At 40.5% G+C, this 12582-nt stretch overlaps 1 protein-coding gene across 1 annotated transcript in view; it reads left to right on the top strand.

Annotated features, from left to right (window-relative positions):
• The first annotated feature begins 241 nt into the window (after positions 1 to 241).
• The window catches only part of srcap (Snf2-related CREBBP activator protein), a 29048-nt gene continuing 16707 nt past the window's right edge, over positions 242 to 12582 (top strand). Inside the window, exons 1-13 of the mRNA XM_077200752.1 lie at positions 242 to 366; positions 2528 to 2609; positions 2945 to 5874; positions 6112 to 6153; positions 6739 to 6996; positions 7106 to 7291; positions 7373 to 7513; positions 7601 to 7796; positions 8316 to 8485; positions 11181 to 11265; positions 11365 to 11454; positions 12068 to 12238; positions 12350 to 12573. Coding sequence (XP_077056867.1) covers positions 3424 to 5874; positions 6112 to 6153; positions 6739 to 6996; positions 7106 to 7291; positions 7373 to 7513; positions 7601 to 7796; positions 8316 to 8485; positions 11181 to 11265; positions 11365 to 11454; positions 12068 to 12238; positions 12350 to 12573 — 4014 coding nt within the window. The 5' untranslated portion in view covers positions 242 to 366; positions 2528 to 2609; positions 2945 to 3423. The remainder of the gene's footprint in view (positions 367 to 2527; positions 2610 to 2944; positions 5875 to 6111; positions 6154 to 6738; positions 6997 to 7105; positions 7292 to 7372; positions 7514 to 7600; positions 7797 to 8315; positions 8486 to 11180; positions 11266 to 11364; positions 11455 to 12067; positions 12239 to 12349; positions 12574 to 12582) is intronic.

Here is a 12582-nt window from a genome sequence, read left to right as displayed (position 1 = left end):
GAAAAACAAAGTGAACTTTTAGTAACGGCTGAGGTATCTGCAGTCTCAGAAGCCTGCAGTGAGTGAAGTGCGCGCTGAAGCACGTCTCGCGAGATGTCTACTCGCTCCGCAACTTGGTCAGCAGCAGTCGCTCGTTCCTCCATTTCGCTGCGTCGAAAGTCTCCTCCCCGCAACCGCTAGATTCAGCGATTCCGGACCCAGTCTCTCTCGGACCGTTCTTTAACTTGATCCTACGAACCTGCCAGTACCTCACTGGGTACCGAGAGACAGTTCGGAATAGTCTCAACACGGATTGAGTACGATTTGAAGCGGATGGCGACTCCTTCAGCGAGAATTTAGTAAAAGAAAAGTGCTCGGAAATTTCAGGTAGGTGGGAACTTAAGATGGCGGTGTTGAGAGGAGGGGGAATGCTGGGGAGGAAGTGATAGAAGAGGGCGGGGGGGGAGGGTAAGGGGGTCACTGGGGGGGATTTTGACATGGCGGGACAAGTTGACTTTCAAGCGGTCGGGTGCTTAAAGTATGGGTTGTGTAAGATTAGAGAAGAGTAAAGTACGGCCTTTATTGAACTGACTCGATTTGGATGAACTGCATATCTGTATCATTGGACTTACCTCCTTATAATCCAATTTAATTGCAAAATACAGAATTGTACCCAAATCCGTTGCAAGTCAGATGGGTTCCGGTTTCCTTTGTACCGCACACTTTTGAGGGGGCAAGCTGGAAACGAAACTGTCGTCTGTCACTGCGAGTGCAACAACAACCAAGTTGTTATTATGTGCGTTTTACTTTATCCTCCAGACTCCAGTACGTTTAAAGTGTCCGTATTTAAAGCAGTTATTCATATAAAATTTCATGTCAACCAATGCACTGCTATGAGTCATGAAGATAAAGTTAATCCAGTATATAGTAAGCATGACAGATTGTAGAATTATTAACTGTAGTGTGGAAACTCCAACTCATTTCTGCGAATCAGTTCTTTCGAGCAAAGAACCGGCTCAGGAACCGACTCTTTGTCATCCAATAGTCCCTTAAAAACTTTCCTAATAAAGCTAAGTTACATGTTGGCACATTTAGCTGTTTATTACCCTTTTCTTATTACCTTTGTAATTGCAAGTTATTTGGAACCTAAATATAATATTGCATACTTCAAATAGTTAGTAATGCTAGTAGTACTGAAATGCACTCACATCTTGTCAAATATTTTACAAATGTTAATCATATGCTAAAATGTTAGTTGCACTTTTTATTTTTAATAAATGTTTCGTATGCGTGTTGATCGAACTGTCAAACAATTAAGGGACCGGATACTTGTTATAAAACTCCAATACGATTACGTAACGTTTTTGTTTTTGTTTTTTTAAACAATCGGGTATGAAACTAACTTTCATTTCGAAAAGATCCGACTCAAAAGAACGACTTGTTCGCGAATCGGGCATCGCTAGTTGACTGGCATTTTTGTGTAGCGTGACCTCGCGCAGTGACGTCGTTCCTGTAATGGGTGTATAATAAATATCCAATAATATGTTTTTTTAGAAGTCTTCAAAAACCATCTATATGGATAATGATGAGATATAGTTTATTCTTGATCATTGCATAACTTATGGAAGCCGATGTATACACGCGCGCTCTTTGCCCGAGCAGTGTTTTCAGCGCGCGCGTGAGAGCTTGAGACGGTGTGTGTATTTATATATGAGTCAGATAATTAGATAATAACAGACACCCTCTCACACACTATTACACAAAACAGTCAAGGGATATATACGTTATCCCTGTCATTTAAACGCATATAATATAAATGAAACGTTATCGTGTCTGTCGGTTCCATTGCAACGTCTATAAGCGATTAGCATTGCTTGCTAGCCTGCTGAAGGCCCATGTGTGTGCGCCCGCCTCATGTATACAGAACTGCCGGCTGCATTCGTTATCTGTATTCTATATTACACGTTAACCGCCATACTACCATCTGAAGTTTACGAACAATCGTGGGAAAATAACGTCCGAACAATCTGTAACTCGTCGCTAAAGGCTAGCTGAACGTGAAGCACCCGCACTATTGTATTGAATGAGACTGTTTGTCCGGCAATATATGTCCGACTATACAACAGTTTTTCTTTTTAACTTTTAAGTGATTAGATGTGTTTTAAAAGCTCTGGGCAGTTAGTGTTCCTGTTCAAAACTACAATATTTTATTTCGTTTAGTATATGCTCGATAGAAGCCGGCAGTTTAAAATAATTAATATTAGCGAAATATACTTATGCATCTCCTATAGTTCTACGAGAGTACTACCAACAAACACCATTTACCCGAGTTTGCTTTAAATTATTTCTCTGCACTTGCATTTTAACTACCGACCACGTAGAATAGATATGGTTTTAAGGAGATTTTATAGTCCTTCTGCTAATTCATCTATAATTTTTATTCTAATAACACGTTTTTATCTCATGTGGCATTATGCACTTGCTGTATCTTAAGGACAATAGATTTTATGTTACATTCATGAAATTCACTCTAAATGTTTATATTTAGACCCTCAAATGCAGTGGTACCCTTGATCTCAGCATCCTGGAAGTGGAAATCACGGAAGAGACTTGTGCTTCATCACATAGAGGTATTTATTCATTTAATTCCTTTTTAGTTAGATGCAGGCCCATTCGGAATGTGCAGCTGTAGTAGAGTTACACACTTTCCACAAAATGAATGTCTGTCACCCATAAAATTCTTTAAATCTTCCACCCCTTGCTTTAGCTCTCTCAGCTTTAATAACACCATGTTTAAATACTGCTTGAAACAATTATCTTGAAACAAAACAGAAAATTTGACAAAAAAATGTCAGCAGATTTCACATAGGTGTTCTATTAGTTTAGATGTTTATTTCAACATTCATGTCATGTATTTTTGAGTTTTGTAAAGGGTAAGTTATGACGCGTCTCACTGTTCTTTCAGGTTCAGTGTGTAGCACTGCTGGTTCTGAAGCAGGGCAGTCTGTGGAAGAGGCGGTGCAGCAGCACACCTGTCCGGCAGTGGCTGTGCTGGGTGGCACCTCCGTGGCTGCGCAGAATGTGGCTGGGCCACCCCAGCATGCCCTGCAGCCAGTCGCAGCTGCCACTCTACCACCGTCATCGGTTAACATCAGCACTGGATCTCAGCAGCAGAAAGGAGACTCAAAGGCTGCATGTAAAGAACAGACCATCGCTCGCATTCAACGAAGCAGCGACATCAAGGAACCCGAGGAGATATTGGCGGTCCAAAGAGGACTGGTGTCAGCTACTGATAAAAACTCACAAAAGCTTGCAGACGCATTGGAGGGTCAGACTCCCTCAGACAAACTTTTTGAGAGCGGGGCTGATAGTATTGGGCAAAAACAGGATTTGCTTTACGGGTGTAACACAAAGAAATCAAGCCTTGCATACAGGGAAGCCGATATGGCGGAAGGATCCAGCACAGGCCACTGCCAAGATTGGAGCCAACACCCTGGAGATGCAGGGGGTGTCTCTGCCCCTATTGAGGCAGAAAAGGGACCCTTGCCTCCAGAGACAATCAAATTGGACTACAAGAACATGTGTGGAAAGCACACACTTGGAGAAAGCCCCTGTGACCCAAGAACAGAAGTTATACCACCAGTCTCGAGTGCAGTTAAGACAACAGACAGAGACATGGAGCAGCTTCAAGCAACTCCCCCTTTTCAGACAAATCAGACTGCCGCCTCATCTGCATTTGACGTCCTACAAGAACAAAATACGACAAATTCAGCGAAGCAGACTAGTAAACTTGACTCTAAGGAGGCTATGGAAGTTGTTACACAAGTTCTGCCCAAAACAAACAAAGACGGTGCCGTTAGTCCAGGTAGACAAAACTTGTCAGCTGAGGGAACAAAACAAGGTATTAGCGGAAATTCTCTTTGCTCAGGATATTCATCATCAAAACAAGGGGGGCAGCACATTACCCCTGAGAGTGGAAATAGCATGCAAAATTACTCCGATAAGGGCAGCTGTTATCCCTCAGAGGACTGCAGTAAAACACAAAGGGCTACACAAAAGACAAGCCCCCCTCATAAAACACCTGGTGTGCCCACACCGCCTGAGATTACAAAGTGTGTGCAAGAGCTAAGCTCTCAGTATGTACATGTAAGTGAAACCCCCAATTTTTTTTTGTTAGGTAAAGAGACTAGTGCAAGGGAGGGACAAGGCAATAAGAAAGTCCCTGTGGATGGAGATCTGTGTTGTAACGTGGCTGCTAAAGAAGTATTTCACAACATTTCTGTTGTTGAACCAAAGCTGTCTGGGCATATGACATGCACTGACAATGTACAGGTCCCCATTGTGAGTGAAAGGTCACAAGTTATGTTTTGCGGCTCTTCTGATGCGATTTTGAAGCAGAATGAAAGTGCCAATCCAATAGAAATATCTATGTCCTCAAATCACCAACAGGATAGGTGCATGCTGCTCGCTCACACAGAAAACTGTGTGACTTTAGAGGGTCAAGAATTAGATCAGCGAAATCTTTCTGACTCTATGGTCCAACAAGTAAAAGAGTCCATTCCAGCAGATCATAAACAAACACAAATTCAGATATGCCTGAATGACAACCCAGATTTCGTGACTTTGGAAGAAAGGCAGGAAGTTAGTGCAGAGGCTCTCAATGCTGTCAAGGTGAAAGATTTGATTGATGCAGGTATTTTAATGCAGCCAGATTTGGAGGATACATGGCTGGTTGTTAGTGAGATAGACGGGCACTCTGAGCATGCAGAGATGGAGGTCAGCGAGGAGTCTCTGGTGCAGTGCCCCGAATCCCAGTCAACTGTTGCTGTATATGAATGCACCGTGCCCTGCTTTACATCAGCTGCCATTCACAGTGAAGTTAAGCTCCTGTTAACTGACAAAGAAGAAGAGGAACCAATGGAAACACTGACTCAAGCCTCACAAGCCCGGAGAAATCTAGGGACTCATTCTGATGCACTCAAACCCACAGAAGATTTAAGGACCATACCTTCTATGCAAAAAGAAGGATTTATAATTGTCAAGCAACATGATGATTCAAGTCCCGCTGATCTTGCGAACACATTAACAGGGTTAACATCGACAGTGTTAGATGTCACTCTTAACTCTGTGCAAGAGCAGCAACAATCTGATGTAGTGGAAAACACGCAAGGTGTGTCATTAATTTCATTGTCTTGTGGCACGTTTGACCCAAAGCTATTGATCTTAAAGAAGGGTGACAACCTTGCCCTTAAGCAACCTTCTTCTCTGTCAGCTAGGATCTCAACCAATCAGAACTCCGTTGTCCAGGCTGGATCCCCCAGTGATGGATTAGATAAAGCTTCAGAGTGCCTTGCTAAAACTGATACAGCTGCATCTCCCACAGTAAAGGAAGATGTCACGTTACTTGCTGGCCACCCTGTCTCAAACACTTTCTCTTTGTCTTCTCAGACTGTTTCCACTTCTAATGTACTTTCACAGAACAGATCTGTAAAAGGAAACGTAAATAAATCAAATAGTTCTGGCAAGATGCTTCAAAATGAATCCTCTGCTAAAACTTTATCAGCTTCAGTACAACTCCATAACTCACAAAGCCACCTTACTCTATCTACTGGAGATGTGTGCGGTACCGTATCCAGTGTTGTCCCGGAGGGGAATCAGTGTAAACCATCATCAGCCGCTACACCATGCCAAGATTCAATGTCTTTGGGAGGTGAACTGGAGTTGGAGCAGCAGCAGTTACCAGACAAACTTTTTTCAACAATGCAAAATGTTCAACACACCATCCTGGAGCCACTTGATGCTTCTGTAGAAGAGAGCAGCGACGGAGAGGTTGACAGCTCTATGGAGGTCCAGAATGAGGATACCAATGCTATGTCCAGTCCAGCAGCGAACAAGGTAAAAGCAACCAAACTATTAACTGTTATGACTTGTACATCAAATACAACAAATTAGACTTGAGATCACTGCTGCATCATTGTTCATGTTTAGTCACAATGAAGGCAATCAGAGGTAGTCAGCAAAAGTGTTTTTATAATTCAGATAGCCCGTGTACACAGTCCATAACAGTTTCGAAGCCATAGTCTGATGCTAGTGCACTTCTTGGCTGTATATTAAGCCATGTGTGTTTTCCAGCATGGGCAGAGCAGGACAGACAGACAAGGCTTGTTATTGAAGGTAAGAGGTGTCAGGCATCCTTCAAATCTGATCGTTGCAAGCTGATGCGATGATCCTTCTTCTTCAAACTAGTGGTTGACCGATATAGGTTTCGGTATGTACTATGTAGGCTAATACAATTTATTCTTAACAAATATGCTGACATTAAAGTGAACATATATTTGACCAAGTATTTAAATTCACAAAAAGGGTGAGAGTAAAGGTGTGTTCAATCGGCCAAGCTGGTATGGTTTCTGACTGATGCCAAAACTCTCAAAATAGCCAGGTAATTGACCTGGAATATATATCGGTCCGTCACTGCTTCAACTCACTTTCTTACATTTATACCTTTTTTTTAAGTACAATCTGGAAAGAAAATAGAGCTGAGTGTATGTAACTGTTTTATCACCTAGAGTAGCATGTATTATTTAGAAATAAGGAGAAATCTTGTAAGATGTTTGCTCACCAAGATGTCCTTGTAGACTTTCCTGTTTTTATGAAGCTCTTTTTATCTCCTCTGGGTCACTCTATCTCTCCTTTGTACTCTACGCTGAATAATATTGTGCTGTCACAGTCAGATACACTGTTTTATTTGTCTGTCCCAAGGTTTGCCAGTGGATTGCAGGCAAGGTTACAGCAGCCTCTACTCCTTCCTCCTCCCCCGTTCCATGTCCATCTCCATCTCCCTCATCCGGTGACTGGATGCGTTCTCACACAGGCAGAGGCTCACCTGTACTCAACTCTCATGGCAAAAACATGCCCTCCACTTCCTCCCAGGGTTCTGGATGCTGTTCTCAGTCAGAGCAAACAACCACCCTGAAATCCACCCCGAAGCACACAGACATGGCAGAACTGGCAAAACACGTGAGAGAAGGACAAATTACATCATTTACTCTCTGAAACAGTGATTTACATTCATAAGTGGACTTTGTTCTTGTTTTTTTAATATATATATTTTTTTAACTTTAAACAGGAAGCAGAAATAGAACATCGAACCCTTGCACTGAAACGAGAAGGTTTCTGGTCCCTAAAACGTCTGTCTCGTATAACCGAACCAGTACGGCCAAAAGTTCATTGGGATTACCTCTGTGAGGAAATGCAGTGGCTCTCTGCAGACTTTGCACAAGAGAGGCGGTGGAAAAGAGGAGTGGCCCGAAAGGTAAATGTTACATTCAGGCTATCCTATTTGAAACATGCTGTTTGTATTTTGAAAATCTCACCAGTCTGAACTCATTTTCAGGTAGTACGGATGGTGATGCGCCACCATGAGGAGCTGAGGCAGAAGGAAGAGAGAGCGAAACGTGAGGAGCAGGCCAAACTGAGGAGAGTTGCTTCTTCTATTGCCAAGGAGGTCCGTGCCTTCTGGAGCAGCGTTGAGAAGGTGACTTTTGTTGTTGTTTTGATTTATTGTACTTAAAACTGTAAATGATTCACACTTGAACTGTTTCCCGCCCATTGCTGTACACAGGTGGTCCAGTATAAACAACAGTCCAGACTGGAGGAGAAGCGGAAGAAGGCCCTAGATCTCCAGCTGGATTTCATTGTGGGTCAGACAGAGCGTTATTCTGACTTGTTAAGTCAGTCCCTGCATGCCGCTCCTGAACACAGTTCAGACACTGTAGCTGTCTCAAAAGAACCACAGCTGAATGCTGTTGATGAGGATGGTGAGGACTGACTTTTGTTTTACTGTGTTGTTGTTGTTGTTCAGATTAAGTATCTTAGAAGTGAATTAACTAGGGATGCCCCCTAATAGGCGACTAAACTTTAGTCGTCACTTTTGGCTTAGTTGACCAAAATTTGTTTAGTGAATGTATGAGGTCAGTTCCACAGAGAGACTGATATGGTTTAAATGCAATATTCATTTTTAACAATATCTAATGTTACATTCAAAACCTAGCAAACAAGGTATTTCTTTATTATATTAAGCTTGTGCCATTTTGGTTTTATATTTTATGTAATGCAATGGTATTGTCTCAAAAAAAACATGGCTCAAGTGTCCAAATTTGTCCAAAATCTGTGGGGCCACTGTACACATAAAGATTGTGCTTTAATAATTTTAGTGCATTGAAAATCTTCTCTTGTGAGTGTTTTTGTGTGCAGTATGGTTTATGTTTTGACCACAATTAAGGAAAATATTATTTACACTTTAAGTTAATTCATAAATTGTCCTTTTTCTGCTGCAGATAGAGACTTTGAGCCACCTTGTGATGAAGAGGATGATGAAGAGACCATAGAGGTAGAGGAGCAGCAAGAGGGAAATGATGCTGAGACACAAAGGCGAGAGATAGAGTTACTGAGGGAGGAGGGAACCCTGCCTCTGGACCAGCTACTCAGTACTTTAACTCTCCCCCAGGTACAGCAATCTCCCAGGATCAACTCCAACACACATTGGTCACATGCACTCTAGTTAAAGGGTTAGTTTACCCAAAAATTAAAATTATCCCATAAATTACTCACCCTCAAGCAATCCTAGGTGTATATGATTTTATTCTTTCAGCCAAACACAATCTGAGTTATATTAAAAATATCCTGGCTCTTTCAAGCTTTATTATGGGAGTGAATGGTTCTTTAAATTTTGAAGCCCAAAAAAGCACATCCATCCATCATAAAAGTAATCCATACGGCTCCAGGGGGTTAATAAAGGCCTTCTGAAGCGAAGCGATGTGTTTTTGTATAAAAAAATAAAATCCATATTTATACCTTTATAACTCTCATAGGATTAGTTTTACGATATATGCATGGAAATTAATTGTTACAGGGTTCATACAAGGTGCTTAAAGTGCTTGAAGAACTTGAATTTGACTTTTTGAAATTGAAGTCCTGGAAAACCCTTGAAAACAGACATATTTTTTAAGAGGTACTTGAAAAGTGCTTGAATTATTACAAATAGGGATGCACCGATACCAAGCCCATGTACTCGTACAAATGCTCCAATACCAACAACCGATAGGCCTACCAGGCAGCGTGTGTACTGTATAGTAACACATAGCTGTGGTGCGTGAGCTAATCAGAGAAAACCGCACAGTGGATTGAGCGTGCAGCGGCACAGGCACGTGAGCTGGTCGAGCACATCCCTTTAAACAGACGTCAGTGGAAGGTTTGTAGTTCAGTCGGATGTCAATGGCAAAGAAAGTAAAACGAGGCATGTAGCTTATTATTAACGTTAACTGACGAGAGCGAGCGCAGTTCTGTTGAATGCTCTTGATTGCTGATCGTACACTCAACACGTATTATTTGGATGAAAACTAAATCGTATATATAAGTAAATTAAAACATGAACTGTTACCTGATTTATGTATAACGAGTGGTTCTCTACATTATTACTGGACGTTTACAGTCAAATAGTTCCATGAACGCAAACATCAGCGCGCGGCCCGCAAACCAGCGTCCCAGCGCGCGAATACTGAATTAAATTGTCTTTCACGTCTTGCGCTTGTACGGACGAATTCACACAAAATTATGTAAAAACGGCCATCTTGGTGAGTATCCTAGTAAACAAAGTCAGTTATATCTCAAGTGAAGTAGCCATGTTCAAATGCGGTCCGTGCGTTCGGTCTTAAAGGGGCAGCAGTTTAACAAACCCACTGCTGTTTTCATGTTAATCAAACAATGGACAAATAAATTACTCACTGCTCTTGACTAAATAGGCTACCCTTTTCAACTTCACAAAAAGATCCATCTATATTTAATTTGTCTAGTAATGAATTTGCAATTTTTTCACATTTGATTACTTTATTCAAAATTTCTGTACCTGTTAGATCTACCCGAAAAACTCTAAAAACACTGTTTATTTCATTTGTAGCCTTTCTTTGTTCTATTGTATTTATTTGTAAGTTGATTATTTTTTCGAACCCTGTTGTTACCTCAGATGTTATATGTAATGTTTATGGTCTTTTCTGAGAGGATAAGTGTGGGTGTGTCTACTGCACACTTCTGACACAGGTAACTGACCTAACACACAAAAATATATTTCTAGGAAGTAGGAAATATTAAACATGAACATGTCTGTTTACCATGCATCATCTTGGAAATAAAGCAGTCAGCATTATTTGTCTGGATAAGTTATGATGCGTGTATTTTATTTCCTGATTGAGTAACATCTGTTTCAGACACTTGAAGACAGCTCAAATTCTATGGCGTTTTACTAGAATTACAGTTTCCATACGAGTAAAGTGTTATGTAGGCTATATATTGTTTAAGTAATTATTAACTTAACCATCGTTTAAATCATTAACTGCTTCGAAATGCATGCTGTTCATTGTTGAAACATGCAGTATCATTTGCAGTCTTTATTACGATTTCAGATTTTGTAGTACACTACATATGCTGAGGTGTCTCATCCGCCCACCGAGCTGATGTTCACTATGTAATGGATATGAACATAACTTTTCAATAAGTAGGGGAAATTCACGAATTTAAACAAATAACCATTTACATGCTTAGGATGTTTGCGTTATCAGATATAAAAACGGTGTCTCGTTAGGGAATGTTTCTCAGTAAAATCATATAATTTCCTATTAATTCAATAAAACGCGTGAGCTTACTAGCGAATACTAATATGGCGGCGTGGTGGATTCTCTTTATATGATGTCATGAGCAATCCAGTTCTCTATATAAATCAGTGAATAATTTTCATTTTTGGGTGAACTAACCCATTAAATACTGTTTAATGGTGTGTTCATACTTGGCATGTTTGGTTAGATTAAAACAAACCCTAGTGAGATTGCTCTGTTAGTGCGGTTAATTTGAATAAGCATGAATGCCATCCGAACCGTTGTGCGCACCAAACAAGAGGAATGAGATCGCTGAAAATATATATTATTTTTTTGGTCCGGACCAAGCAAACCGAACTACAAGTGTGAACACACCCTAAATGCAGTTGTCACCTCCAAAACCTATTAGTGTTTACGTAGCCATTGACTCCTAGTCAGAATTCTCTGATTAATGTGGTCCATCACTGTTCACATCAAATGTTTCAGTATGGCATCATATATATAAATTTTTTTTAGTTCTCACATATTTAAATAGACTTATTTTTCCTTGCAAAGGTTGCTGAATCAGAAGAGGCTTCAGATGCTTCATCTTCTACAGTTGAAGAGGAAGACAAAGAATTCAGTGCCAATGAAGAAGATGGTTAGTAGAGTTTTATTTATATAGACAGACACTTAACATGGGTATCCTATTGATTTGGATAGAAAGATATAGCTTAAATTATTCCATGCTTTGCTTCAGCGAAAGATGAAGAAGACACTATTGCAGCCCAGGAAGTTATTGAAGGAGAGGGAGACCATGCAGAAGAACTGGATGACCTTGCTAAAGAGGGTAAATGAAATACTGAAATATATTTAAGTCTAGCACTATAATTTAAATACACATAACACACTGTTCAAAAGTTTGGGATCTCTACCAATTATTCTTTTTATTTTATTTTTGTCTCTTTTGCTCACCAATGCTGCGTTTATTTGATCAAAAATACAGTAATATTATGAAACAATTTAGAACTGTTTTCTCTTTTGATACATTTCAAAATGTGATTTATTCCAGTGATGGCAAAACAGAATTTTCAGGAGCCATTACTCCAGTCTTCCGTGTCACATGATGATCCTTCAGAAATCATTCTAATGTGCTGATTTGGTTAGCAGTGTTTAAAACAGCTGTGCTACTTAATATTTTTGTGGAAACCGTGGTACATTTATTTTTTTTCAGGATTCTTTGAATAGAAAGCTCAATCACATTTATTTGAAATAGAAAGCTTTTGAAACATCATAAGTTTTTACTGTCATTTTTTTCATCGGTTTCAATAACAGTATTCATTTCTTTTAAAAAATCATACTGAACTCCAAACCTTTGAATAATATTACAAAGTGTTTAATTATTACTTAAGCAGTAATTTCTTGAGGTCATATTGTTAGTTGTGGGTTCTTTTATTTCATAGGGGAGATGAGCATGGAAGAGCTCTTAGAGAAGTACAGAGGAGCGTATGCCTCTGATTTTGAGGAGCCCTCAGCATCACCAGATTCCTCAGAAGAATCAGAGGGAACTGAGGAGGAAGCAGAGGAAGAGACAGAAGGAGAGGACAGTGCTGATGATAGTGGCTCTTCCTCAGGTGAGCTGACATTTATGGTGATAGAACCACTGAATCTTATGAATTGTTGTATGAAGTGTCCAAATAAAGCACATCATCAGATTTTCCCACTGTGATCCACTCAATATTCAGGTTCCCAAGCGGCTGTAGACAGTGATGTAGAAGAGGTGGATGAGGACGTGCAGGAGGGTGAGGATGATGATGATGATGGAGGTGAGGGAATGGCGGTTCTGCTGAGAGAAGGAGACCATAGTCCCACTGTCACGACATCTCCCCGACCTAAGAAAGAAATCAGCCACATTGCTGCTACTGCTGAGAGCCTTCAACCTAAGGGATATACACTGGCAACAACAAAGGTAGCAACA

This window comes from Siphateles boraxobius, unplaced genomic scaffold (genome assembly GCF_051911475.1).
Source record: "Siphateles boraxobius isolate OS27281-9 unplaced genomic scaffold, OSU_SipBor_1 46, whole genome shotgun sequence".
Classification (NCBI taxonomy): domain Eukaryota; kingdom Metazoa; phylum Chordata; class Actinopteri; order Cypriniformes; family Leuciscidae; genus Siphateles; species Siphateles boraxobius.
Note: the sequence above shows the minus strand (reverse complement) of the source record. Positions and strands in the feature narration are given on the sequence as shown.